The sequence below is a fragment of the Pseudorca crassidens genome, chromosome 1, assembly GCF_039906515.1.
Source record: "Pseudorca crassidens isolate mPseCra1 chromosome 1, mPseCra1.hap1, whole genome shotgun sequence".
Classification (NCBI taxonomy): domain Eukaryota; kingdom Metazoa; phylum Chordata; class Mammalia; order Artiodactyla; family Delphinidae; genus Pseudorca; species Pseudorca crassidens.
In genome coordinates, this window is record NC_090296.1 from 92,269,235 (window position 1) to 92,296,211 (window position 26,977).

Genomic DNA, 26,977 nt, shown 5'->3' on the forward strand with positions numbered 1-26,977 from the left:
CAATGGCCTAGCTTCAGGCCCCTGATCCAAAGTGTGGCTGGAAGGTGAGTTTCTTAGGTAACCTTGCCAAATCCTGGGATAAGACAACTAATCAACTCACTCTTCCATTCGCTCAGTCATTCAACAAAAATAGTTACGGAACATCACCTATGTGCAAAGCATTGTAATGAGTGCTTGGGAAACAACGGTGAGTAAGATAAACAGGTTCCTGCACTCCAGGAGCTTTCAGTAGAAAGGAAAGACACTAAACACATAAACAAGTGAGTAAATAAAATAACAAAAGTGTGGGATGACGGTCAACAGAAGAGAAATAAAGTATTATGACACAGCAGAGTGGTATATACTACTGCAGATGGTAGGATATGAGTCAAAGAAGGTCTCTCTGAAGAAGAGACATTTAAACTGGATCCAAAAGATGAGAAAATGCCAGACAGAGTGACATGCCAGGCTCCTGAACAGCAAGTGCACAGGCTCAATGCATATAAACACACACACACACACACACACACACACACACACACACACACACACACTCCCCAAGGCCACTGCAGGCCAATGACGTCACTGGTTTCTGTCTCAAGGGTAACTCATTTGTCTGCTGGGGATGTGGCAGCCAGCCCCGTCTATTATAACCAAAACAGCTTCTCTTTCGCTTATACAAATAGATGATAAGCCTTTTGGTTTATGGGATGTAAATGGCTCAAATGACTGGTGGGATTTAAATCCCACCTATATATTTTTTCTACTTTGCTCTGGTAGCAGGGCTATTTATTTCAAACTCAGAGTTACTTAATATTTCTAGACCCCAGTATAGCATTCTAGTGACTCTCATCACTTTGCATATTGAAAATAATTGCTTGTTACTTTTTAAAGTTGGTATATACCAGCTCTTAAGAAAATCTAGAAGTTGCTTTCCATACCTCGTTGATTAACTGGATCTTTAGCTACGTAGGCAACATAGTCTGTAGTATCCTGTAAAAAAGGGAAAATGATTGCATTTAAAATGAATGCATTGTTACTGTTGGATGATAAGAGTACATTTAGGATATGATACTCAGGCAAGGACCGATACTAAGGTTTCTGTTTAAAGAGCAAAGGAAAGCCATCCTAGGAGGGAACATAAACAAATATACACTATATATTTAGCAACTGTGTGTGGAGTCCACATTCTCTGTCCCTTGGGGAGAGAATTTGAAGATTAAAAATTTAGAGGCAGACCATGCCACTAAGAACAAAAGAGAATGCAGTAGGAAATATGTTAGGACAAACATTCACAAAAAAATGGTTAGGAACTATAACTCTCCTGTGTTGAAAGTTGAAATACCAGGGGTTACGCAGTCACAAAGGTGTCACAGACTAGGATGTGGCACCATGATTTCCCTGCTGTCCAAACAGATACCACATACATCAGAAAATAAGTTGATTAAAGAGACATGGGTTTTATGGTTGTTAGCTTGCCTGTGTGCAGTACAACTTAGGGAATAAGAGGGCAAAAATACAAGGCACTTATTTGATCAATATATAGAAAGGAGAGATCATTTTTGAGAAAGAGAACCCATGAAAAACCTAAGGAGTTCAAAAAGAGATGTGTTGCAAACTAGTGCTTACTAGTGGAGGAGGGGCAGGTGGGCAATACAGGGGTCAGATACAGGGGGAATACAGGCGGAATAGAGCCAATATTTTGTAGTAAGTGTAAATGGACTTTACCTTTAAAAATTGTATAAAAAACTTTAAAAGAAAGATAATAGCACCATTTAAACTTATGTTAAAAAAAGAGATGTTGCTGGCTTTGGAAGAACAAATAAACAAAAAGCTACTTGGTAATTCTGACTTTTATTGAAAACAGTATGCTGATGAATGAGATTTTAATAATTAAAGATGCTTTTTGTTATCTCAGTTCTCAGGGAAAAAAAATACACACAGTGCCATTTGCAGATTGGAAGTATGACTCTCTAGAGGAAAGATGCAGTCAACTGGCAGGAAATAAAAGTCCATGTTTGTAATACCCTCAAGGACAATCACTTAATAACCCACAATGAATCATACAGGAAACGGATCTCAGGGCCAGCATAACTTGCCTTCAGTTATTTTAAAAAATAACACACACCTAAGTAAATCTCTCTTATGCAAACAGACAAAAGATTTGAAATATCTTATAAATAAATAAGGTCATATCTATGAGCTTTACATTATATAATTTAGAAGCAAAGCCACAATTGCCAGGGGCTTGGCTGCTCATTTTAAAGTTGAAGAGGTGGCATGATGCTAGCAATGTTGTCTGCTATATTAGTTGATGGGAAAGAGGTCATGGGGCCTCTCCAGACCTCAGTTTCCTCATCTTCAAAAGAGTCTCCAACATTCTCACAGTCCTAAAATTCTATAACTGTAAATATCTAGGAGAATTTAAAGGATGTTAAAAGTAAAGCACAAATAGTGGGGGGGAAATCTAAGAAATATATTTAATTTTGACATACTCATAATGCATTCTTGAGATGAAAAAAGCATATACAGACACAGAAGCATTACCAAGAACTGCCTTCAGGGCTGAAAGAAGGAAGACAAGTAAACTGTTTATGAGACGAGAGTAAAAGTGAGGGTGAGCAACGTGGAGAGGTGAGAGGAACACCCAGTATTTTTGAAACTTTGGAGGGACAATGGTAGAAAGAATGGGTACTACATTGGGCCACGGAGACCTCTGGTTGCCTACCCCTTGGACCGTTATCTGATGTGAAGCTGTAAATTATCTCAGTGAGTGTCCTAAGAAAATACAGACATGTGTTAGCAACAGTGGTGACAGTTATCACTCCGTGCCAGGCACTGCACTAGCAGTTTACATGCACCATTCCACTTAATTCTCACAGCACTTGAGGCAAGGGTGATCATTCCCCATTTTACAGATGAGGACCCTGAAGCTTAGAGTCTAAATAAGTCAAGTCTTACTTGACTCCAGAGCCTGGCACTCCACCATTCTGCCTCCCTGACCTGAGGGTAGAACTTCACTCGGGGGACCTCTAATGCCAAGGCTTCTGGTCACTCCAGTTTTCTATTTAAAACCAGCAGGATTTCTCTCCAGCTGCAGAGAGCACAAGGGTGCCACTCAATTCAGTAGGTACAAACTCTCCCCCAGTGGCTACAATTCTTTCCTGTTTTTCTTTGTAGGGGCAGTGCTTTGGTTGGTCAAAAGAAATAAAGAACTGAAGGCACAAAAAGTCTAAAAAGAATCAGGATTCTGGAGAACTATGGTAGACACCATGCAGGGCATGCCTAGGGTAAAATAAAGATTTTCATACCAATTCTAAAATGACAGCAACCATTGAAACTTGAAAAGGAAAATTTAGGGCAAACAGCAACAATTATTTTTCACACTACTCTTATAGAACTCATTACTTTAAATTGCTTAAGGAAAGTATTCGAGTTCCTTCATGGATGGCTGAGTTATAATGGGTTAGGAAGAGAAGTAACAGACAATGTGGGCCTTTTCGGACTGGCAGTCAACCCTCTCTGCTACCAAACACGTCCTTGGAGTCGCTGTTGAAGCCAGATTACAAGGCCGGATGGAGGGCGGATATAGAGGACCTGGGGATATGGAGGGCCCACAGTAAGTCATATGAAGATTTTTGACTTGGTGGAAGATTGGGGCCTCTAATCCCCGCATTGTTCAAGGGTCAACTCTATATTTCAAGGTACAAGAAAAATGTCACAATGTCACAGAGGAGCAAAACCCTCCTCCTCCTCCCTCAGTTTAAACAGATTTGTTTCTTGGTCAGTCACAGGCTTCCTAGCTTCAATGACCCTCCCCTTTTGCTCTGGTCCACAGCGGATGCAGTTGGAGGTTAGGGAATGACCCTCCACTCTGCAAAGAAGGCTTGGAGGGACAGCACTGACTCAGTCCCGCACAATTCATGGGAAATGAGCATCACATGGCCTCTTGGTAGGGAGGAACTGCAAGTTTTCTCTCCCCAGCTCAGCGTTCCCTCCATGAGTTTCTGCAAACCTAGTTGCTCGTTTCGGATTAGATTTAGTTGCCCTGGTTGACGGCCAGAATGGCAAATAGGCTTCCCCTCGTATACCAAATCCAGCTGATGAGTAGGATCTGCCTGGAACTCTGCGTTGCAAAAAATTCTGAGGGAGGACCGGCAAAATACATATGACATGCTTGTTTTTTATGAACTGGATATTATCTACAAGAAGCTTCTCAGATAATAACACAATGGAGTATTATAAATTCATCTACTAATCCAAATACTTAAAAAAAAAATCAGTGACAGGAAATACTCTGTCAAAACCAAATTTTTGATTACCAGCTACAGGTGGCTATTCACAAACTGTAATGAGATATTTGGAAAAGACAGGTAGTGGCTAATATGCTTTACATGGAAGTTCTTTTAACTCTTATAAAAAGAATTTTTTTTTTTTTCGGTACGCGGGCTTCCCACAGCTGAGGCCCCTCCCGCCGCAGAGCACAGGCTCCGGACGCGCAGGCCCAGCGGCCAACGGCCCACGGGCCCAGCCGCTCCGCGGCACAAAAGAACTTTTATGAATTCATACTTACCGGATCCCCTCCAGAAGCAAATGAAATAGACTGCATATGATGATTTGCAATAATCTGGAAAACATAAACAAATTAAACATGTATAATGCTAGAAACTAATTATACCTAGTTACTACATACCATCTAACAGTAACGTACATACATTGGCTTGTTTTGCTTTTACCTGCTCGGCATGCCTTGGGAAACCACTCCACCCACTTTCTATAATAATCTCACTTACACCATGAGGTTCAGGTGGGTTTGAGACGCCCATCTCACTACCCCTCTCCTTGCATCTGGATACATGATCCAGGCCTAGCCAATCACAAAACACCATCCCGCTGGATACAGCAAAGTCAATCAACATCTTTAGGGAGGAACTGAGATGAATAATAGAATGCATCTCTCCCTGCCATTTAAGACCTTAGTATAAGCCCAAAGCTTCTAGGAGCCATCTTTTGCTGCCATGTGGGAAAAGCCTGCTGGAAAATGAAGCTTTCCCTCTGGAGAAAAGTCAGAGCTGAGAGTTAAAAACAGTCAAAAGTCAGGGGATAATGTGTGTTTCATCAGTTCAACCAATACATTCCCCCCATCCCTTTATGTTTTTATGTATTTTTTCTATTTTATTTATTTAATTTTATATAAGTTAGTTTGAATTGAGTTTCAGTCATCTGCCAACCAAAAGTATTCTTACTAAGGCACTAATATTAAGACTTTCGATATGAAGTAAGACTATTCAAGTGAACTGCGTTAGTTAGCCAAGAAGATTGTCTCTTTTACTTGAGATTCTAGGCTTGCTTATTTGGAAACCACAGTGTAATGACCAACTTGCAGAGATGTATTTGTCATACTGTTTCAAGGGTTCATTAAAACAACGAGGCACCAGTTGGCTAATCCTGTCTTCAGATTTGCTTAACAGAATCTACTGAAGCTGCTTACATATGATGACCAAGAAATCCTACTCTTAGATGTATATCCAAAAGAACTGTGTAAATACGTACACCAAAAGATCTTCTCAATAAGGATAATCACTGCCCTGTTCACAACAGCCCCAAATTGGAAACAATCCCAATAATGATCATTGTGGTATTCAAACAAGGGGCTACTACATAGCAACAATATATTTCTTGGGCAAAAAGAAGCCTGTCACAAAGATTGTATACTGCACAGTTGAATTTATATCAAGTTCAAAAGCAGGCAAAAGTATTTTATTCTGTTTGCGGTCAGCATAGTGGTGACTTTTGGTGCAAAGGAAGAGAAAGCAAGTGGTTTTCTAGAATCTTGCAAATGGTGTTCCTTGATCTGGGTAGTGGTTATACAAACATGTTCATTTTGTGATAATCAAGCTATACACTTATGATTTGTGCACTACTCTATATTTATGTTTTCTATATTTATGTTTCAGTTTAAAATGATTACTAAAACCAAAATCAATACACAGATTTCAATGTCATTCCCATGTATCAGCAATAGCCACTTTGACACTGCATGGGGGAGAGGGGGAAGGTACATTTTACAAGAGAACCTAAGTATAAAACTAATAAGAATCACATAAGACTTTTTGGAAAACTTCATTGAAGGGTACAAATAAGACCTGAACAAGTAGAAAGACATATATCACCTTTATGGATGAGAAGACAATACCATAAAGATGTCAATTCTCCCCCAACTTAATCTATAAATTCCATGCAATTCCAATAAAAATTCCACCAATGCCATTCAGGGAACTTTTCAAACTACTTCTAAAATTCACATTGGAAGAATAAATGTGCAAGAAGAGCTAAGGCAATTTTTTTAAAGGACAAAGAGACAAGATTTTCCTTATTATTAAGACATATTATAAAACTATAGAAATTCATTAGACTACAAAGTCTAAAAACAGATTGACACTTTTGTGGTCGTTTAGTCTATGATAGATGTGGCACTGAATAGCAGACAAAAGGACAAGTGATTAAATTAGCGGAGGTACCTGAATTAGCTACATATATGAAAAAATATATAAATAAATCCTGTCCTCATGCTATTTATAAATAAATGTTTGATCCATAAAAGATCTATACAAACATTAGAAGACAGATAAAAGATTATGCTTATGATTTCTGAGGTAGGTAAATCCATCTTAATAGAAAGAAAAAGACAGGAAAGAAACCCTTAGATTTGATTGCATGAAAACCCATTTTTAAACTTTTGTATAAGACCCCCAAAACAAGAAACAAGAGGGAGAATATATTTGTAACATGTGAAACAAAGTATTCATATACAGAGTTTATAAGAAATTCCTATATCAATAAGAAAAAGAAATAAACCCAAAATAAGACCATTTAATTTTCAGAGGTAATACTGATAGAAATGTTCAATAAATATATTGAAAGATAATCTCCAATAAATTAAGGCTATAAAAAATAAAACAAGACGGCATTAAATGGATAAAATTGTTAAAGTTCAACAAAATCATGTCTGGTAACGGTGTGGATATTCTCAGACACCGCTGGCTAGAGCTTAAATTTGTACAGCAACTTTGAGAGCAATTTGACATTCACTAAAAACCAAAGTATGCATACCCCAAAATTCCACCTTTGCACTTCTAGGTTTTTATTCTAGAAAACTACTGGCACATGTGGATGTTCAATTACGCATAGTTTATAATATCAAAATATAGAAAGTTATTTGTGCATAGTTAGGTCAACTACAGTATAGCTATACAAATAGAATAGTATGAAAAAATATATGTCTATGTATACTAACAGGTAAATCTTCAAGACATTGATGAGGGTTTTTTGTTTGTTTGCTTATTTTGTCAGTTGAAGACAATTATGTAAGACACGTAAAAAAATAAGATTTTTTTTCCACGAGGACATAAAGATTCATGTAAACGTAAAGAAAAAGGGTTTAAAGAATACACACCAAACTGGTAACAGTGTACCTTTATCTCCTGCGAAATGCAATGGGACTATGTATTTCTTGTCTGTTTTTTTAAAGAACACCGATAATATGCTTATTTGTGAATTTAACTTTTTTTAAAATGAGAAAAACAGGAGAGATGAATGGATAAATTCTAAATATGTTGATCTGCGGTTGAGAACTTCGTGTGGTTTGGAACTGCGGATTTAGCGGTCATTAGCGCACAGATAAAAGACAGATAAAACCGTGGAAGAGACGCGACTGCCTGGGGATGGGGGATAGAATAGGCGCAGAAAGAGGGAGAGAAAGGAGGGGGGCGATGAGGGAGGAGGAGTACGGGGTCTTACAGAGCCATGTATTTCCAAGCTTATCGCATCATAAGCAGCAGAACGGTTAGGTAAGGCAGTGGCCAAGCAATGCTCTTGCACGTACAGCATCTAGGTCTGAAGTTCGAACGCACGGAAAGCCGACCAGCGAGCCCCCGGAACATTCCCGGGGTGGAACTGCCAGCTGCCGGCCCCCAAACAGCGCTCCGAGAGGTAGGCGGTGTCTGGGGGTCGCGCACACGCACAAGGTCACGCAAGCGCACGGTGCTTGCGCAAGCGCACAACCGCACGGCCGCGTAGCTCCGATCTTGCCGAAAACGCCTTGCGGGGAGGTTGAGCCGCTTGCACAATGTCTGAAATGAACGAGCTGTCCGAGCTCTATGAGGAAAGCAATGACCTGCAGATGGATGTGATGCCTGGCGAGAGTGACCTTCCGCAGATGGAGGTAGGCGGCGGGAGCCGGGAGCCATCCCTGAACCCCTACCGCGCCGGGGCCCAGCCACAGCTGGAGGAGGAAGGCCCGATGGAGGAGGAGGCCGCCCAGCCAATGGCGGAGCCGCTGGGGCAGCGAGGCCTCGCTAGCCGGCCCGGCCTTGGGGAGCAGCCAGGCCAGGTCGCGGGCCCTGATTTCGAGAGCGAGGACGAGGGCGAGGAATTCGATGACTGGGAGGACGACTACGACTATCCGGAAGAGGAGCAGCTGAGTGGTGCAGGCTACAGAGTATCAGCGGCCCTTGAAGAAGCCAACAAGATGTTTTTGAGAACCTCCAGAGCAAGACAAGCAGCTCTGGATGGCGGGTTTCAGATGCATTATGAGAAGACCCCGTTTGATCAGTTGGCTTTTATCGAAGAGCTTTTTTCACTCATGGTTGTCAATCGTCTGACCGAAGAGCTCGGCTGTGATGAGATTATTGATAGAGAGTAGTTAAACGCTGTGAAGAGAGGAGGAAACTACTTGAGGAGAGACCTGGCATTCCACTGTCTCTTGGGTTCATTCCAAATAGTTCCGTGCCAATGAAAAACTTGGTCTTCAAAAAAAAAAAATTTTTTTTTTTTGTAGAATAAAGTAGCGACTGCACAGTTATGAAAAAGGAAATTGTTAAAGAAAAAGGATCTAAATACTGTCGAAACCTGTTTTCAAGAATGTCCTGAAACATTTATGGCTTTGACTTTGTTATTGATCCAGATTAATTTCCTTGCATTGAGGAAAATATATGTTCCTGTAAGGGATGGCTTTGCAAGAGTAAGTCATGACCAAGACAGACTGCCAGTACAAGAGCCCACTGATACTAATTATATGCGAAAAAGTAACTAATTTATCCAGCTTAGGACATGAGATGTTTTTTGAGTTATTTGGACTGAAAGCATATCGAGAAAACTGTCAGGTTCCATTTTGTGATCTATCCAAGCCGTGGTTATCAAAAGCTAAACTTTTAGTGTAAAATAAATCGAGTATTCTTCAGTATCCCGAAAGGATAATCAAACCCCAAAAGAAATATGTATCATGTGTGCTATATCTTAAAATGTGTTTCCAAGAGCATCTGAGATTTTGTTTGTACATGTATCTTGATCATTTTTAAAGCTACTGTAACCTTTAATTCAAGAAAATTCATTGTCTTGGACATTTTTAAAAGTCAAAAATTAAGATGTCCTTAATAAGTTTCAAATGTAGACATTAACGTGTATGTGAAAGTACAAAGAAAACACACTATTTCTAACATCGTATATACTAGAGAAATATTGTGTTTTACTTGCTCTCTGTTTTTCATTTTTTACAGGCAAAAGACTCTGGTTGAACTTCATAATGTAAGAACTGTTAAGTGAAAATTGTCCAGTAAAAGGAAAGCCCTACACCTAAAAAAGACTTCATGAACAACCCTTAAAGGTTTTAAACCTGCCCAGAAATCCACCTCGGTATCTGAAGTTTCCCTCTGTCTCCTCCTCTAATTAAGCTTGTTAGTGGTTATGCACCAGCATTGGGGATAATAAAAATTTCTTGTTCTGTGTATTTTGTTTGGCTAATGGTATTGCATACATACTTTCTCTAATACTACTTTTTATTGTGTTATATTGGTTTTATTGTATGATTGCAATCACCTTATGATTTAAACTTAATGACTATAAGGGAACGTGCTCCAGCTTCAAATACCGGATTACAAATTAATTGGTGGAAATTAAACTTAGTAAATTCCTATAAGAGAATTTGCCAACCTGGGAAAAACTGCCAAATCAATAAGGATGTTACTGTGGTTCTTAAGATGTTGATGTTCTCTGTGAATAATAATTAGTCAGGAGGCTGTGCCCAGTAAAACTGAATATACCAGCAGGTCTTAGGATCAGCAAAAAGGTACCAGATGTTTTTGCTCCATTATGGCAGTAAAGGACACATCCAATACAGCAGGACAACTTGGAGCCTTATTTATGTTAACAGTCATCCTGTCTTTTAGCGAGGGGGGGTTCTTTTCTGTAAAATATAGGACTGACAGGCTTCCCTGGTGGCGCAGTGGTTGAGAGTCCGCCTGCCGATGCAGGGGACACGGGTTCGTGCCCCGGTCCGGGAAGATCCCACATGCTGTGGAGCGGCTGGGCCCGTGAGCCATGGCCGCTGAGCCTGCACGTCTGGAGCCTGTACTCCGCAATGGGAGAGGCCACAACAGTGAGAGGCCCGTGTACCGCAAAAAAAAAAAAAAAAATAGGACTGACAAGTAAGGATGATTATAATTCAGACATGAGCTTGGCGGGGAGAGGAGTGATAGATGGGCAAACACTAGATAGAAGATTAAGTGTTGGCACTTAAAACATCTTAATCCTGCTTCCTCTCACACGGCTCACTTCTTTCATTGCATTTTCAAACAGCTTGTAGATGCAGTTATGAGTCTGGATACATAACTGCTTGTGTGATGTGAATTAACAGGACTCTGGACAAAGAATTAAAAGGGTGCCAGTATACATGAACTGACTAGTTGCACTTACCTCCAGATAAAGATGATGGGAAATAGGTTCAGAAAAAAACAGATCTATAAACCAGGAAGTGTAATTCTCTTTCTCTTAGGGAGCAAGTAGGGAGCAAGAGGAGAGGGAAAGAAAACCACTCCCTGTTGGGTTTGAAGGCTCATTTTGGGGAGAAAGACCTGGACTCTCTCACTCCTCTGATGGTTGGTTTGTTGGTCTTAAAAGTAGGCAGGGGGCTTCCCTGGTGGTGCAGTGGTTGAGAGTCCACCTGCCGATGCAGGGGACACGGGTTCGTGCCCCGGTCTGGGAAGATCCCACATGCCGCGGAGCGGCTGGGCCCGTGAGCCATGGCCGCTGAGCCTGCGCGTACAGAGCCTGTGCTCCGCAATGGGAGAGGCCACAACAGTGAGAGGCCCGCGTACCGCAAAAAAAAACAAACTAGGCAATAACCTGAGAGACCACTGAAATTAATACTTGTTAATATTTACTAAAGGTAGGAAATGGTAACATTTTAAAATGTTACAGTTAAATCACAGACTGGAACCAGCCTACCTGATTCAAATCTGGGCTGCACTGCCTATAGCTCTGTAACTGAGTAGATTAATCTCTCTGCCTCAGGATCCTGAACTGAAAATAAGGATAATTGGATGAACCTTATACATGGTGAGGATTGATATACACACATCTATATAAACAGATAAACTAAAGAAAGGAGTTCTGGGGACGTTGTAATCCTGATTCTCTGATGGCGGGAGAGGATGGGGATGTGGAATGGGGAGAGTTAACTTAAACTTATGAGTGTGTAGTGTGATTTGCGCAGAGCTTTCTAGGTCTATCCATAGTTACTTTAAATGTTTGCTTAGATCAGATGTCCCACATTGGCTCATCTCAAGAACGCCTCTATTTTGTTTGGCTCATGCTTATAATTTTAATTTCTTAATTAAAGACCAACATCTCATAATCCAGAGAGAGCAGCAAAACTCCCAGATTTCCATCTTCTTTTTTTTTCCCCAAAAGTGGAAGACCTGGCAGCCCTTGACCTATAGTCCCATCGGAAGCATCTGATTGGCCTTTACACAGGGAATGTATTCTGTTTGCAATGTTCCCCAGTGTTGTCTCCCCAACATGGAGACCAAGTAGCACTCGTCATTTATCACTGTGCTCGCACCACTGTGTGTTCATGAACCTGGACAGTTTGCATTACCTGCCTGGCCTCTGTAGGTGTTTGAATTGCCTCTCCTCTTGGAGACTAAAGGATGTCTCCATTTTCTGCCCGTTTTACCTTATCTCTTTAGTACCCGTCTCAATTTCACTAGCTGTTAGAGTCGATGATAGGAGTGTAGAAACGAGTAGAGAAATAGTGGGAGTAGGAGCTACTCAGACTGACATTTTTGCTTAACGCCTTATTAAAGTATGTCAAGGAAGTCTGTTGCTTGAATTTTTTTTTTTTTTTTTTATTGCGGTACGCGGGCCTCTCACTGTTGTGGCCTCTCCCGTTGCGGAGCACAGGCTCCGGATGCGCAGGTTCAGCGGCCATGGCTCACGGGCCGGATCTTCCTGGACGGGGGCACGAACCCGTGTCCCCTGCATCGGCAGGCGGACTCTCAACCACTGCGCCCTGTTGCTTGAATTTTTAAAACAAGGACTATATAAAAACCCCTATAACTTGCTTTTGCAAAATATATTTTCCCATCCCCAAATATGGTAAGTTTTAAAAATTGCAAGCATTGCACGTTTGCGTGTTTAATATCTTATTTTCTGCCTCTGAGGTTCTGTGAGACATTTTCTGGGAGTGAATGGTTACATTCTTGATGTTCTCAATGACAAGATAAATGTGAACCATCTGACCCATAAATGCTCTGTCATCTATGAATGTATCTATAAACTTGAAGCTGTTTATGTTTTCAGTCCAAAGTATATCTTTGAAGTTAAGGGTGAGGGGAGGATATTTGTATTTATCTTAGAACTTCAGAGCCTAGTTTTCTTTAAGGAAAATTTAATTGATAAAGCATTTTCTCATGCTATGTCCACACGGTCACTTCTCTGCTGCCTTTATCCCTTGGACATTTTAGCTGTCCTTTTGAAGGAACGTATAAAGCTTCTTGAGTTTAAGCATCTAGAGCGGCACATCTTTTTTACACCCCAAACCTCATCCCCGTGGCCATTCTCCCCAGGTCTGCAGAATAGTTCAAAGTTATTTTTAAAAATCAGCCCCTGGGTCTAATATCAATGAGATCCTAACTTTGGTCCCCACTCCAGCGGTGGGCTGAGCACAGCCCATTCGATGCCACCAGTGCAGAAAAGATGTGAGCCACTCCCCAAAGCAGCTCTTTGCTGTAACTATTGGTCGTGGAAGCCACCCATGCCCACTGTCCCTCCTTTTATTCACCTGAAAGACTATGGACGTGTGGCAGTACCAGCTCTAACTGCAGTGGCCTGGAAAAGGGTAGCAGAGGGGAAAGAGATTTTGAGAATAACGTGCCCTCCACCATACACACCACAACCCTCTTCTTCCTAAATTCCCAATTCACTTCAGTCACCCATGGAAAGAGCCATTTTTAAAAATGCTCATTCAGTTCTACACAGCTGTCATCGTGATGGCTCTCGCTTTGCCTACTCTTCCTCCCCTACAAAACTCAGATAATTCAAGGGTTCCTATACTCAATGAAATCCTATAACTAAAAGAGTTGAGCATCCCTGGTACCATCCACATGGGTGAAAACTAAAAATAAATTTTACATCCACAAATGTCTTGAGGGCAAAGCATCCGAAGGACAATTAATGTTTCACCTTCCACCCAGATTGGCTGCATCTTCCAAGTACAGCCCCATATGTTCTGCTGTCAGATATCAATGGTATCACCTCTCTTGGATAACCAATCTTGATTCAACCAGACAGGAATCTATTTAAAATTGTTTCATATTAAACATTTTCCTCTATGGTGCTTTATACTACTGTGTAAGCAATGTATTTTATTCTGCTTTTGAATTTAGAAAATAAAGCAAACCTCAAAACCACAAGTGAAACAGAGTCACAGATGTAGAAAACAAACATGGTTACCAGGGGTCGGGGGAAGCCGGGTTGGGGAGGGATAAACTGGGAGATTGGGATTGACATATACACACTACTATATATAAAATAGATAACTAATAAGGACCTACTATACAAAACAGGGGGGCTTCCCTGGTGGCACAGTGGTTAAGAATCCACCTGCCAATGCAGGGGACACGGGTTCGAGCCCTGGTCAGGGAAGATCCCACATGCCGTGGAGCAACTAAGCCCGTGAGCCAGAACTTTGAACCCATGTTGCTAGAGCCTGTGCTCCGCAACAAGAGAAGCCACCACAATGAGAAGCCCACACACCGCAAGGAAGAGTAGTCCCGCTCGCCGCAACTAGAGAAAGCCTGCGTGCAGCAACGAAGACCCAACGCAGCCAAAAATAAATGAATGCATAAATAAATAAATAAATAAATTATATAGCACTCTTCTCAATATTCTGTATATGACCTATATGGGAATAGAATCTAAAAAAGAGTGGCTATATGTATATGCATAACTGATTCACTTTGCTATACAGCAGAAAGTAACACAACATTGTAAATCAACTATACTCCAAGAAAAATTTAAAAAAAAAACTGCAAGTGAATTTTTTGGTAAAAAATGGAAATCAAAATGTTTATAACTGTACTTATATGTTACTGACAATTTTATAATTTTACATACTACAATATGCTTTCCCTGCTAAGTACTGAGTATATGAAAAGGCCTCAAGGAAAAATGCACCATGCAATGGGCACTGTGCTGAGTGATTTACATCCAGTGATTTACATGATCTTACTTAATCCTCTAAATAACCCAATAAGACACATACTGTTGCTAAGACCATCTTCTCAGAAACTCTAAGTTTAAGACTATAATCCTCATTTCACTGATGATGAAAATTGAGTGGTAGGGTAACTTGCTTGTTAGTGGCAAAGCCAGGCTTTCAACCTACATGTGACCTCAAAGCCTCTTACTGTTTTATCACTGACAAGTACACGTTAAACCCTGCGTGAGTCCCTGATCAATAGCACTCCACACAGTAAAAACTTAAATACCAAGAACCTCAAATCACTACATATTAGACAAAGAAAAATTAGACTCTAACATACATAAATAACCTGATATAAGGAATTTAGTTTAAAAAATAAGTCAAAAAAGAGTGTCCTAGTTTAAAGTACATATTTAGTGCAATGCCTGTATATCTTTTATATTTGCTTCAACGATGCTGTTCTTTGAGAAATAATGTTTACAGTGAGAACTCAGGCACACCATAGAATCATAAATCATCAAAGATGAAAAAGTTGTTTACACAATAACATTTGAGAAGGCTTTTCAACCTTAAGGGTTGGAAGAAAATGTTTTCTGCTTAAATTTCGGTTAGCTGGAACATTGACCCTAACATCACCCTTCCCCTCTGTCCTTCATGTGCATCCCCAGTCCAACATGCAGTCTGTTAGTTCTGATGATGGAATTTCTTTCCCTTTGCAGAGGGGTAGCGGAGAGTAATAAATGACTGACTCAAGTATATTCCAAATGGTACTTAATATGTTCTTTGCACCTTAGTTTTTATTACAAAGCCGATAGGTAGGGGCAAGTATGTAGGCAGTTAAATGCCCCAGCGATGGGTTAGTAATACTGTTGTCCTAATTATTGCTACACATAAATCCTTGGCAGATTTTTTCCCCTCATGTCTTATTAAGTTTTAGGTACACTGTCTGAAACTTTATTCTCTTCATTATGCCCAGACTGTTCTAGAAAAATAGATGATATGTTAAACTATAAGTGACATTCATGATCTTACCTGTTGGTTGTCAAGATTCATCAATGTGAGGCTGCATGTTGAGATGGTCAGTTTTATATTCATTCCCGAAAACTGAAGATTACTTTTGCCAAGAACTGTTGATAGGAACTTAGCTGGAGGCTTTAAAAATAACATAACAACACTCTGTAAGTTATGGACTTTGTTACAGAATGAATATTTATGTTTTTTAAATGTTAAAAATGAAACCAAAAGTTGGTTCTTCAAAAAGATCAACAAAATTGACAAACCTTTAGCTAGATAAACTAAGAAAAAAAGAGAGAAGACTCAAATTAGTAAGATGAGAAATGAGAGTGGGGTCATTACTACCAATTCAACAGAAGTAAAAGGATTATGAGAATACTATGAACAGTTGTATGTCAACACACTGGATTACCTAGATGAAATGGACAAATTCCTAGAAACATAAAAGCTACCAAGACTAAATCATGAAGAAATAGAAAATCTGTGTAGACCTATAACTAGTCAGAAGGAAGGAAGGGAGGGAGGGAGGTAGGTAGGAAGGAAGGGAAAATAACAAGTGTTAGCAAGGATGTGGAGAAACTGAAACCCTTGTACACTATTTGTAGGAATGTACAATGGTACAACAGCTATGGAAAACAGTACAGCAGCTCCTCAAAAAATTAAAACTAGAATTACCATAAGATCCAGCAATTTCTACTTTTTGTTATATACCCAAAAGGACTGAAAGCAAGGACTTGAAGAGATATTTGTACATCCATGTTCATAGCAGCATTATTTACAATAGTTAAAACATGGAAGTAACCCAAGTGTCCATCAACAGATAAATGGAAAGCAAAATGTGATATATACATACAATGAAATATTTATTCTGTCTTAGTAAGGAAGGAAATTTTGACATGTGCTACAGCATGGATGAACCTTGAGGACATTATGTGGAGTACTGTGAAATAAGCCAGTCATAATAAGACAAATACTGTATGATTCCACTTATATGAGATACTTAGAGTAGTCAAAATCATAGAGACAGAAAGTAGAATGGTGGTTGTCAGGGGCTGGAGACGGGGGGGGAATGGGAAGTTGTTTTTTAATGAGTATAAACTTTCTGTTTTACAAGATAAAAAAAAAGTTACGGGACTATTCCTAATAAATTGTTTAACTAGATTGTGTAAAATAACTTCATTGCTTAATATGAAATTTCAAAGTTAAGGCTTGGGGGAAATGGGCTTTATAGAAGCAAACAATTCTAAGTATATTCTGTTCTTCAAGTAAATGACTTTATTTCTTAAAAAAAAAAAAAGAGTTATGGGGATAGATGGGGGTGACGATTGAACAACAGTATGAATGTACTTAATATCCCTGAACTATTCCCTTAGAAATGGTTCCAATGGTAGATTTTATGTTATGTGTATTTTATCACAATTTTTCAAATTGGGAGGAAAAAGAATATAAAAAATATAAAGTGCATGGAAGAGTCCCTGGCATGTATTAAGTACTCAGTAAAAAAGCTAGCTATCGAAGGGAATTAGCTCAAAAATTTCTTTTTTCTTTTTTTTTTTTTTTTTACTTCTTTACATGTGTACTTTCTGGAAAGATGACAGCCCGGTTTGCTTTTGTTTTATTTTGTTTTGGAGTGTGGATCCCACTACTCCTGAAATGAGAAAGTCTTAAGTGAATAAGCCTGTTTGTTGGGATCTTCCAGTCGGAACCTCCTATTCACAGAGGTTATGAGAGGCAGGAGGAGGCTAGAGGCTACAGACAGACCATCGGTTCTGTCAGAGAAACTAGTAATGGGAGTTCTAGTAGAATTCAAGAGCCATTCTTCAGAGTTTCCCAGATCATGTGGCTCCTCTGAGTCACTCTGGGTGACAGTGGGTTCAGTCCTATGCAAAATAATGAGTAATGATAAAAAATTAGGCAGGGCGGTATGGAAATATATAGAGAGCAGTAAAGCCGGGACTCTGAAGACCTGGCATCTACAGCTGGTGCTGACCTTGATCTTCCTAGTGACTCAAGGCAAGTCTCTTCTCTGAGCCATGGTTTAGCAGCTGGCAAAGTGAGAGGGTTCAACTGGGAGATCTCTAAAAATTCCTCCCCTCTTAAACAGTCTATACTTCTATAATTTATATAGTTATCTTAAGCGCCATTGCACCTCCCCTTTGGACTTTTCAAAGCAACTAAGTATTCTAGGGATAATACTAACTAGCATTAGCGTTGAAAGCCTAATGTAAGCAAGACACTTAACACATCACTTCATTTAATTCTTACATAATTCTATAAACTAAGGGCTATTTTCTCCTACTTTACAAATGAGGAAACCAAGCATTCGAAAGGTGAAATGACTTGATCAAGATCACACAGTTAGTAGGTGGCAGAGACAGGATTTAAGTGCAAGTCTAACATCAAATCTCATGATTTCTTTCAACATGAAAAGCTCCTTCTACCCATTTATTACCCTTACCTCTACCAGCACTCTTGTTTCCATCTGAAAATAGGCCATGGAGTCCTAAAAGTCTAAAATGTTAAAATGCAGAATACATACATTATAAAATATTGAAATTGGAAGGTACCAAAATTGGTCATCTGGTTCAACAGCTTAACTTTACAGGAACAAGAATGGAGTTTTGGAGAGATGAGATACCATGCTCAAAGGTAAGTAAATACCTAGCTCTGCAACCAGATTTTCTGACTTGAAAAGACCCAGGTGCTTTCTCTACTCTGACCCTCAGGCATCACCATTTCAGACAGTGTCTGGCAAGTCAGAAAAATTTGAGGGACAAGAACAACTTTGAGTGCTTCTCAGATAGCATGTCAAATAATCAAGGCCATTCTAGACCTTGGGTCATGTGGTGGAATGAACTAACAACTATTTTGATACTATCTTTCCCATAGTTAGGGAAACTAAAAAAAAAAAAAAAAAAAAAAAACACGAATATTTACCTTTCGCTTTTTAATGGCTCCATTTGCCCCGGGGACAGCTTCACACAGGCGACTTATTGCTTCCCTACAGAACAGAAACCATATAAAGACTCAGCATACTATCAAGTACACAGTAAATGTTCAATAAACATTAGCAAGTATTATGACCAAAATGTACACTCACATAATGGTGAGCCTGACATAAATGACCTTCCCCACTCCCACTGGAGAAAACACTGAGTTTAGTCTCTCTGCAGCTCAAACCCAAGAAAATCCAGCAACACCTTAATATTGAAAAATTGCTTTACAGTAAGGAGTCCTACTATTCACCTTCTTCGTCTTTTTTCCTTGGCTTTTAAGGATTGGTTTTCAGTGCTATTGATTTCTAACCAAAAAGGACTGATGGAACTTTACTGTCTGGGAATACTTCACAGTTTTACCTTTAGCAAAATCCTCTGTGGTGTGATGAATAAAAAAGCTTCATAGTATCTCAGCACCAAAGATAATTAAATACAAAAGAATCCAACACTAGAGGAAGTTTAAAAGGATTGAGAGAGAATTGAACTTCAAGGTGGTCCCAAATGGAGCCTTATTGACTAAGTTACTGCTCCAAGCCATTGAGCTTTCATGTAATTTCACAGAAGAAAAGAAAATCAATAACAGATTTCCTCCTTTGCTTATTTTTCTGCCCTTACTATATATTGCACTTCCTGAGAGAAGAGCACCGCTAAAAGAAGTAGTTGTTCCTTAATGGAAGTGGTGAACGAACTGGCGCCCTCCTCTCCAGAAATGCAGTTATAACTAAGAGCTTTTGTCTCTGGGACTCAGCATTCAGAACCACCCAAGCTTTCACGTGGCGTAATCTGAACCTTTGCTTCATGGCTTTCAACACACATATCAAACTTTTCACAAAGCAAATGGAAATCTCTAAACTCCTTCCAGATCCACTGGACATCATCGTTTAAATTAGTACACTGTATTCACACACACACACACACACACACACACACACACACACACTATACAGTTTTTATATGTATTAGATTTCATGAAAATATTTTCTATGAGATGTTTTTGATTCCCAAAGGAAGGGGATGCAGAGAGAGGAATGCAGACCCATTAAAAATATATATACGTTATAGATAGATAGATATAAAGATATATAAATAAATATAGATAGATAGGTAGATCTATATACATAGTAGTGCAGAGCTATGTTCTCAACATAATTACCCGCAACCAATGGATAGAAAGGCTTTTTGCCTTAGCATATCTTCTCAGAATTTTATGTTTATTCCTCCTCTAGGATTCCAAACTTGCTCTGTGGAGTCAAGCAGGACAACTCAGAGAGTTGGTCTTTTTGGTTTGGTTGGTTGATTGATGTTCTGAGTCATCTTAATGATTAGTCAATAATTGCTGACACATCTAATTAATCTGAATTGGTCTCTGGTGTTGCCAAAATAACTAGTCCAGGCACCCAAATATGTTGTTGGTATTTAACAAAGAAAGATTATGGGAAAGGTGTTCTTAGATCCTTTACTCCATGAGAGCCAACAGGGGTGCTTTGGTCTAAAAAGCTCCCTGTAAATGGTTTGAAATAAAAGTAGAAACAAAGGCGGGCACTGATGCTGCCAAGTATAATAATAGTTATTATTAGAAGTTGTTATTTTATATAGCATCTATAGTTTTATAAATTGCTTTTCCAGGCATTGTTTTCTTGATTCTCATTCCAGCTGTCAATATCTTCTAACAAAAAGTAAAGTTATGAATTTGAATTAAAGGGAATGCTTTATAGGATGAGCACCCCTCAAGGAGGGTTTGGAAGGCTGAACCTTCCTGGCAGAGTGGAGTTGGGAAATTCCAGACAGAGGGAAGAGCATGTGTAAAGACACTAAAACATAAATTATCACAACATGTGAGGAACTACAGTACTTTGACATTGATATTGCAGGAGCATAAATTGTGGTAGAACAAGAGTGAGTAAGAGCTAAGAGATGGGATTAGAGTCTGAAAACTTTTTCTATAAAGAGCCAGATAGTAAATATTTTAGACTTTGCTCTGTTGCAACTACTGAACTCTGCCACTGTAGCTCAACCACAGCAGTAGACAACATGTAAACAGATGAGCACAGCTGTGTTCCAGTAACTTTATTTCTAAAAGCAGGCAACTGGCCATATTTAGCCCAAGGGCTGTCATTTGCCAATTCCTGGATTAGGTAATTCATACAAACGGAGTTAGAAATAGTTCAGTTTTAAGAAACAAGAAAATGTTGACATTCATTATACTTCTGGAATTAAAAATTAAAGCAACTATAAGATACTTGCTCCACTCTTATTACATTCACAGAACAGAAAATTACAAAGCCAGTATTGGGGGAAATGGGAATAATTCCACTTCAGGTATACTTATCCATTGCTGGTGGCCTTGATTAGTATTAATACAATCTTTCTAGAGATAAAGTTCATAAAAGATGACAAATGTCATAATATTTATCAGAGCTTTTGACAAGGGAGGAGGAATTTGTATTGAAATAGCATTGAGTAGTTATGTAAAAGAAACATTTATTTTAGAGTAAAAAACCAACCCCAAAGCTTGTGATATAGATATAAAACAAATCAATATAAATATTGCCACTTGAAATGTTAAGTATGAGAACTACAGAAATATGGGGGGAATCTATACAAATTAGTGGGGAAAAGTAGAACTTGGAATGGCATATACACACTGGTAGCAGCTATATAAAATTAATTCTGTATAAATAGTGACATAGAAAGAGCATATAAACAGTGACTTGGTTTAGGTGTCTTCTGTGTGTGATTTGCTGTTTCCTGTTTTTGATTCTATTGATGTTTAGATGTAAACAGTGTTATGTTTTCCTTCATTGTACAGTTGATTGCATAAAAAATCTTTTAAAATATTCAAAAGAATGCAAAGTTAGTTCCTCAGCAGGAGTTTTGCTCATGTACTGTGGAGATGTGAGGGCACGTAAAGGATGTCCTGATGGAGTGACACAACCTGCCTCTCTTTTGCCAACAATTGCAGAGATGGGACAATGCTCACGTTATAGATAATAACAGATCTTTATTTCTCCCTCTGCTCCCATCCCCGCTTAGCCTTTAACGCCTCCATCTTTATAGCCACTAAGTCCAGATTTATCTTTTCAGTTTGCTTGGTAGACTTGCTGGTTTCCACTCCACAAAGTTTCACAAACAAAAAAACCCTTGACCAGATTTAGCAATGCTTTCACATTAGAAATCCCTACCTTTAGATTTGTAGCAGAGAGCCTGGGTTTTAATGAAGAAGCTGCTCCTATGTATATGGTCAGGCTCAGCACTCATCACCTTATGTACGTCTTCTCAGTCTTAATAATGTCATTTCACGGTAGGTATTTTATCCCCATTTTACAAATGAAGAAACTAAAGTTCAAAGAACTTTAATAACTGCCTCCAAATAACGCAGCGGATAGTGGGAGAGACAGAATGCAAATCCAAGTCTGACTTCAAAATCCACACTCACCCAGGGAGGGACCATAATGCCAAGTGCATGAAAAGGAGGGAGTCCCAGACTTTGGGAACTAGGGAGGAGAAACACATTGGTCCTTCCCTTGCTCACTCCCCAGCACAGAAAGAGGCTCCTTTTTGGCCAATCCTTCTGCATTGTGGCTGGAGTAACCTGCCAAGGGAAGAAGGCAAAGTGGTAGGGGTCAGCTCTGGAGAAGGCCCATGAGGATGCCCCGGCCCTTTGCTTTCTATACAGCGGCTGTTATCTCCTTAGGGACGAGAAGAACTTCCAGAGCCCGGCCACATGCCCTCAGGGGAAGAACACACATGTGTGCAAGGCACACTCACTCAGAACTTTAAAGTAAGTTGAGGCACCAGAAGCTTCACAGATTCAGAAAGTCTCTTAATATACAACTCAAAAGAAACAAGGGGAAACTTGTGCTTATGAACTTGCTTTGAAAAAGTAGTTATACTGTACACCCACGTTCACAGCAGCATTATTCGCAATAGCTAGGGACTTCCCTGGTGGTCCAGTGGTAAAGAATATGCCTTCCAATGCAGAAGACACAGGTTCGATCCCTGGTCAAGATCCCACATGCCGCGGGGCAACTAAGCCCGAGCACCGCAACTATCGAGCTCACATGCCTCAATGAGAGAGCCCACGTGCAGCAAACTACAGAGCCCACACACTCTGGACCCCACATGCCATAACTACTGAGCTCACGCACCCTGGAACCCGCACACCACAGCTAGGGAGAGAAAACCCGCACACCACAACTAGAGAGAAGCCCAAGCACCGCAACTAGAGAGAAACCCGAGCCCCACGACAAAGAGATCACATGCCATAATGAAAAGGTCCCGCATGCCTCAACAAAAGATCCTGTGTGCTGCAACTAAGATCTGACGCAGCCAAAACAACTAAGAAAAATTAATTAATTAATTAATTAAATATTCACAACAGCCAAAGCATGGAAGGAACCCATGTGTCCTCAATGGGTGAATGGATATGCAAAATGTGGTATATACATACAATGGAATATTATTCAGCCTTAAAAAGGAAGGACATTCTGCAATGTGCTACAACATAATGAATCTTGAGGACATTATGCAAAGTGAAATAAACCAGTCACAAAAAGACAGATACTGCATGACTCCACTTACATAAGGTACTTAGAGTAGGTCAAAGATCATAGAAAGTAGAATGATGGTTGCCAGGGTCTGGGGGAGAATGGGGGGTTACTGTTTAATAGGTACAGAGTTTCAGTTTCACAAGATGAAAAGAATTATGGGGCTGGACAGGGGTGATGGTTGCACAGCAATGTGAACGTATTTAATGCCCCTGAACTATATAGTGGGCTGGCCAAAAAGTTCGTTCAGGTTTTTGTAAGATGTTATAGAAAAACCCAAACGAACTTTTTGGCCAACCCAATACTTTAAAGTGGTAATTAAGATGGTAAATTTTATTTTATGTGTCTTTTGCCATAACAGAGGAAAAGAGCTACCAAAAATAAAGTAGCTATTACTTTTTTTTACTTGAGACTCTAAGGAGAATCATAGGTCTCTCTTCAATAAAAGGCCTATTTATACCAATGTTTCTATTCAATTTTAGAGGGCCCATCCCACCCCTACCCACCAGTCCTCGGCACCATCCCTGGAAAACCATCTGTGGGCCTCTTGGGAATCCACACATCCCAGGTTAAGAACCACCGCTTTAAAATAACCTCTCAAAACTCTCCTTTCTTTACTGTTATCAGCGTTAGCAAATCTGAAACCCTAGTCAAGGAAGACACATACGTGCTTGCGATATGTTGCCTTTCTTCACAAAGATCTTTTCTTCCCCTCAGACTCCGACCAAGAGATTAACTGTAACATTTTCAAGAACAAATAGTACTTTCAGTGCTTTCCTGGAGTTCCAGACACACCCTCCGACCTAAAGCACTGACTTTACAAATACTGAGAAAAAAGAAAACAGAGATCCTGAATCAGGGATTCCTCACAGGACGGGGGTGCCCCCCACCATCCCAGCTGCTCAAGCAGCCTGCATTTCTGCAGAGCGTCTTGGAAGCTGACGACCATGGGACATTCTCCAGCGAGCAAACATTCAGCAATCGTCCTCTCTTAGACGAGCAAGACTTTTCAGAGTTTAAACGGCTAAAGATTTCCATCCTGGGAGCCTGTACCAGAAAGAGAGAGAGAGAGAGAGAGAGACCCACGGCACCAACAGTGGTCACTTTGTTTATTGTTTTGCCACATGAGAGGGAAGGGGAGAAGCGGGCTGATGTAAGAGAATGAGAATGCAGTTGAAGATTTGCTTTTAAGCATATAAAACCCTGCCTACGCCATAAGACCAAAAAAAGATATTTTTGTCTGTTTTAACAGAGTCCAAACTAATCACCCAAACAAAGGCACCTTTCTTAATCAACCCCTGGCCACTACAGTACTTAAGAAGTTATAATTTTTCTGTGTCTTTAACTCTTAAACAGTTAAGCTCCTCTGGGAGCAATATTGCCCAATCTTTGTTTTTTAAAATTTGGAAGGCAATATCCTAATCCAAGACAAAGGGGAGCATTTAAGGGAGGATGGGGGCCTGTGGGACAGAATGTTTCCAATGAATGTCAAAATACAGTTCTTCAGGAAATAGGAAAGCCAGAAACTGTGTCACATGAGACCAGGCAAATGGCCCAGCAGAGCAGTTAAAAGCAACTATCCCCATCTCCCAACACACACACACACACACACACACACACACACACACACAAACACGAGTGGTTCTGTTTTGTCCAAGAAAACAGAAATAAGAATACATTTTAATCCCAGCAAGAGCCTTTCCAAACTAAAACTCAAAAAACACGTAGGCAGAACAAAGGCACAGGGATTTTCCCTTACTTTTCGTCTCCAACATGAACCCTTAAAGAAATCAGTTAACAATGTCGCAGGGACAAGTTGTCACCTGAATGTCTCAAACTGCTTTCCTATTGATGAATGAGAGGACTCGTAAGTAATTCAGACTCCACATCAGTGTGGTATTACGGTGTTCCAATTGTTCTAGGGAAACTAGTACCTGCTTTTTTGAAATCTTTGCCTTCAGAACATCAAGCCTCAGTGATCTATGTGTTCAATTTTGTTCAGCCTGGTGAAATTAAAGACATCCAAGAATGTGTGCAAGCCCCAGACAGGACACTTTAGAACATGAGCCTGCCTCCATGGTGATAAGCACACAATGAGTGCAGTCAATGCCCCTAGACCAGCGGAAAATGGAAAACTTCAAACTCCCTTTGTGCTATTATCAAGGGGCATCGCCCATGCACTCTGGGAGGGTCGACACAGCCCGTAAAATATATCCTTTCATTTTAGAAATAGGCACTTCAGGTCCCAGATGGTCAAATCAAACCTTTCAGGACTGCCCACAGCATTTACTCTCACATGGACTTATCTCACCACTCCGTTCAACCTGGATTCTATTTAAAATCTGATTATAAAGTACATTTGCAATTCTACCCAACACAAGCCACCATAGAACACAGGTTGTTCTGTCTACTCTGTGATTCTGCCCTTTGGCTCTGATGCAAAGGTTGACCCATCAACTGCACTTTAATGAAGTGAAAGACCATCCCGTCCCCAGGATCGCACCTCCCCTGCAAGTACCTCCCCAGTAAACAGAAATGAAGTACTGATTTTCTCCTATCCCCACAATGATTTCCTGTAATAGAATCACATATTTCAAAATGCAAACACACCCCCATACTGATGGCTTATACACCCTCAAATATGAAGTGACAACAGAGGAATGGGGTTGATTTCACACAAAACACACTGGAATTGGTAAATCCAAAAGACTGTTCTCCTTTACTTTGGAATAAACTAAAACAACTCTGTTTCAGACAAAATACACTAAAATATTATGAAGGCATGTCTTTTGGGGTTAAAGAGTGTACTGATCATACAGTGTGGTCACTTAAGCACCAAAATTCATTTTTTAAAAAACCAAAACAGATCCAACATAATCACCCACTTTATTCATCGCATTTCACTCCAAATGATGTTTATCTACTTCCAAAAATTAGGCCTATCTTCAAAAAAGGAAGATTTGGTGCCATTTAAGATACTTAAAACAGTTTACCAGAGGTATCTATAGTGTTGAGCAAGACAGTAATGGGTAGAACGAGTGTATGATTTCCACCACTGTTTAAAACAAAAATAACTCCTTTTTTTTTTTTTTTTTTTTTTTTTTTTTGTGGTACGCGGGCCTCTCACTGTCGTGGCCTCTCCCATTGCGGAGCACAGGCTCCGGACGCGCAGGCTCAGCGGCCATGGCTCACGGACCCAGCTGCTCCGCAGCACGTGGGATCTTCCCGGACCAGGGCACGAACCTGTGTCCCCTGCATCGGCAGGCAGACTCTCAACCACTGCGCCACCAGGGAAGCCCCATAACTCCTTCTTTTATGGGCCATTTGGTGTATATACTATAGATTTTATCTGGTAAGTCCATTTTTTTAAAATGTGTGTGTGTGCCTCTGGAAGGAATTAGTAACTGGCTTAGCCAATTGAATCCACTGGTCGGACAACTTTGGCATGCACATCTGCTAAGAATTCACTGAGATAACCATTTAGGTACATGGCGATCAAACTTCAAAGTTCTTAAGAATTAACTGGGATGCTGGTTCAAAATGCAGATTCCTGGGACGGTTCTTGAGATTTTGATTCTATAGGTCTGCAGTTTAACAGCCTCCCAGGTGATTCTGAAGCAGATCAGTTCAAGGACCACACAGCGGATTAGAACTTCTACTTGAACTCACTGCACAGTATGACTGGTTCTGGGCTCTACAGCTTCAACCAGATGGTCGTATTAGTGGATGCTAAGGAATTAGGTCCCCTGCTCCTAGTAGCTACGGTTGGGAAGGCTACACTACCTGCACATTTGATGCTGTTCCATTCGGCGAGAAATTTGTATTCAACTTGGTCAATATGCTGGGAAAGATATCTGGTATAATCCTCTCCTGTCCACCCTGTCCCCTTTATCCTGGCT

The 26,977-nt window shown here is 40.1% G+C and overlaps 2 protein-coding genes across 3 annotated transcripts in view; one reads left to right on the forward strand and one right to left on the reverse strand.

Annotated features, from left to right (window-relative positions):
* The window catches only part of SHC4 (SHC adaptor protein 4), a 130,862-nt gene that overhangs the window by 45,684 nt on the left and 58,201 nt on the right, over window positions 1-26,977 (reverse strand). For both annotated transcript variants that reach the window (XM_067746337.1, XM_067746330.1), the window contains 4 exons: window positions 18,473-18,536; window positions 15,554-15,673; window positions 4,553-4,606; window positions 921-972 (listed from right to left, as the gene is read on the reverse strand). In XM_067746337.1, coding sequence (XP_067602438.1) covers window positions 921-972; window positions 4,553-4,606; window positions 15,554-15,673; window positions 18,473-18,536 — 290 coding nt within the window. The remainder of the gene's footprint in view (window positions 1-920; window positions 973-4,552; window positions 4,607-15,553; window positions 15,674-18,472; window positions 18,537-26,977) is intronic.
* EID1 (EP300 interacting inhibitor of differentiation 1) lies at window positions 8,020-9,766 on the forward strand. The gene is made up of 2 exons (XM_067746350.1): window positions 8,020-9,001; window positions 9,537-9,766. The coding sequence occupies exon 1, from the start codon at window positions 8,108-8,110 to the stop codon at window positions 8,681-8,683; it is 576 nt and encodes a 191-aa protein (XP_067602451.1). The 5' UTR covers window positions 8,020-8,107; the 3' UTR covers window positions 8,684-9,001; window positions 9,537-9,766.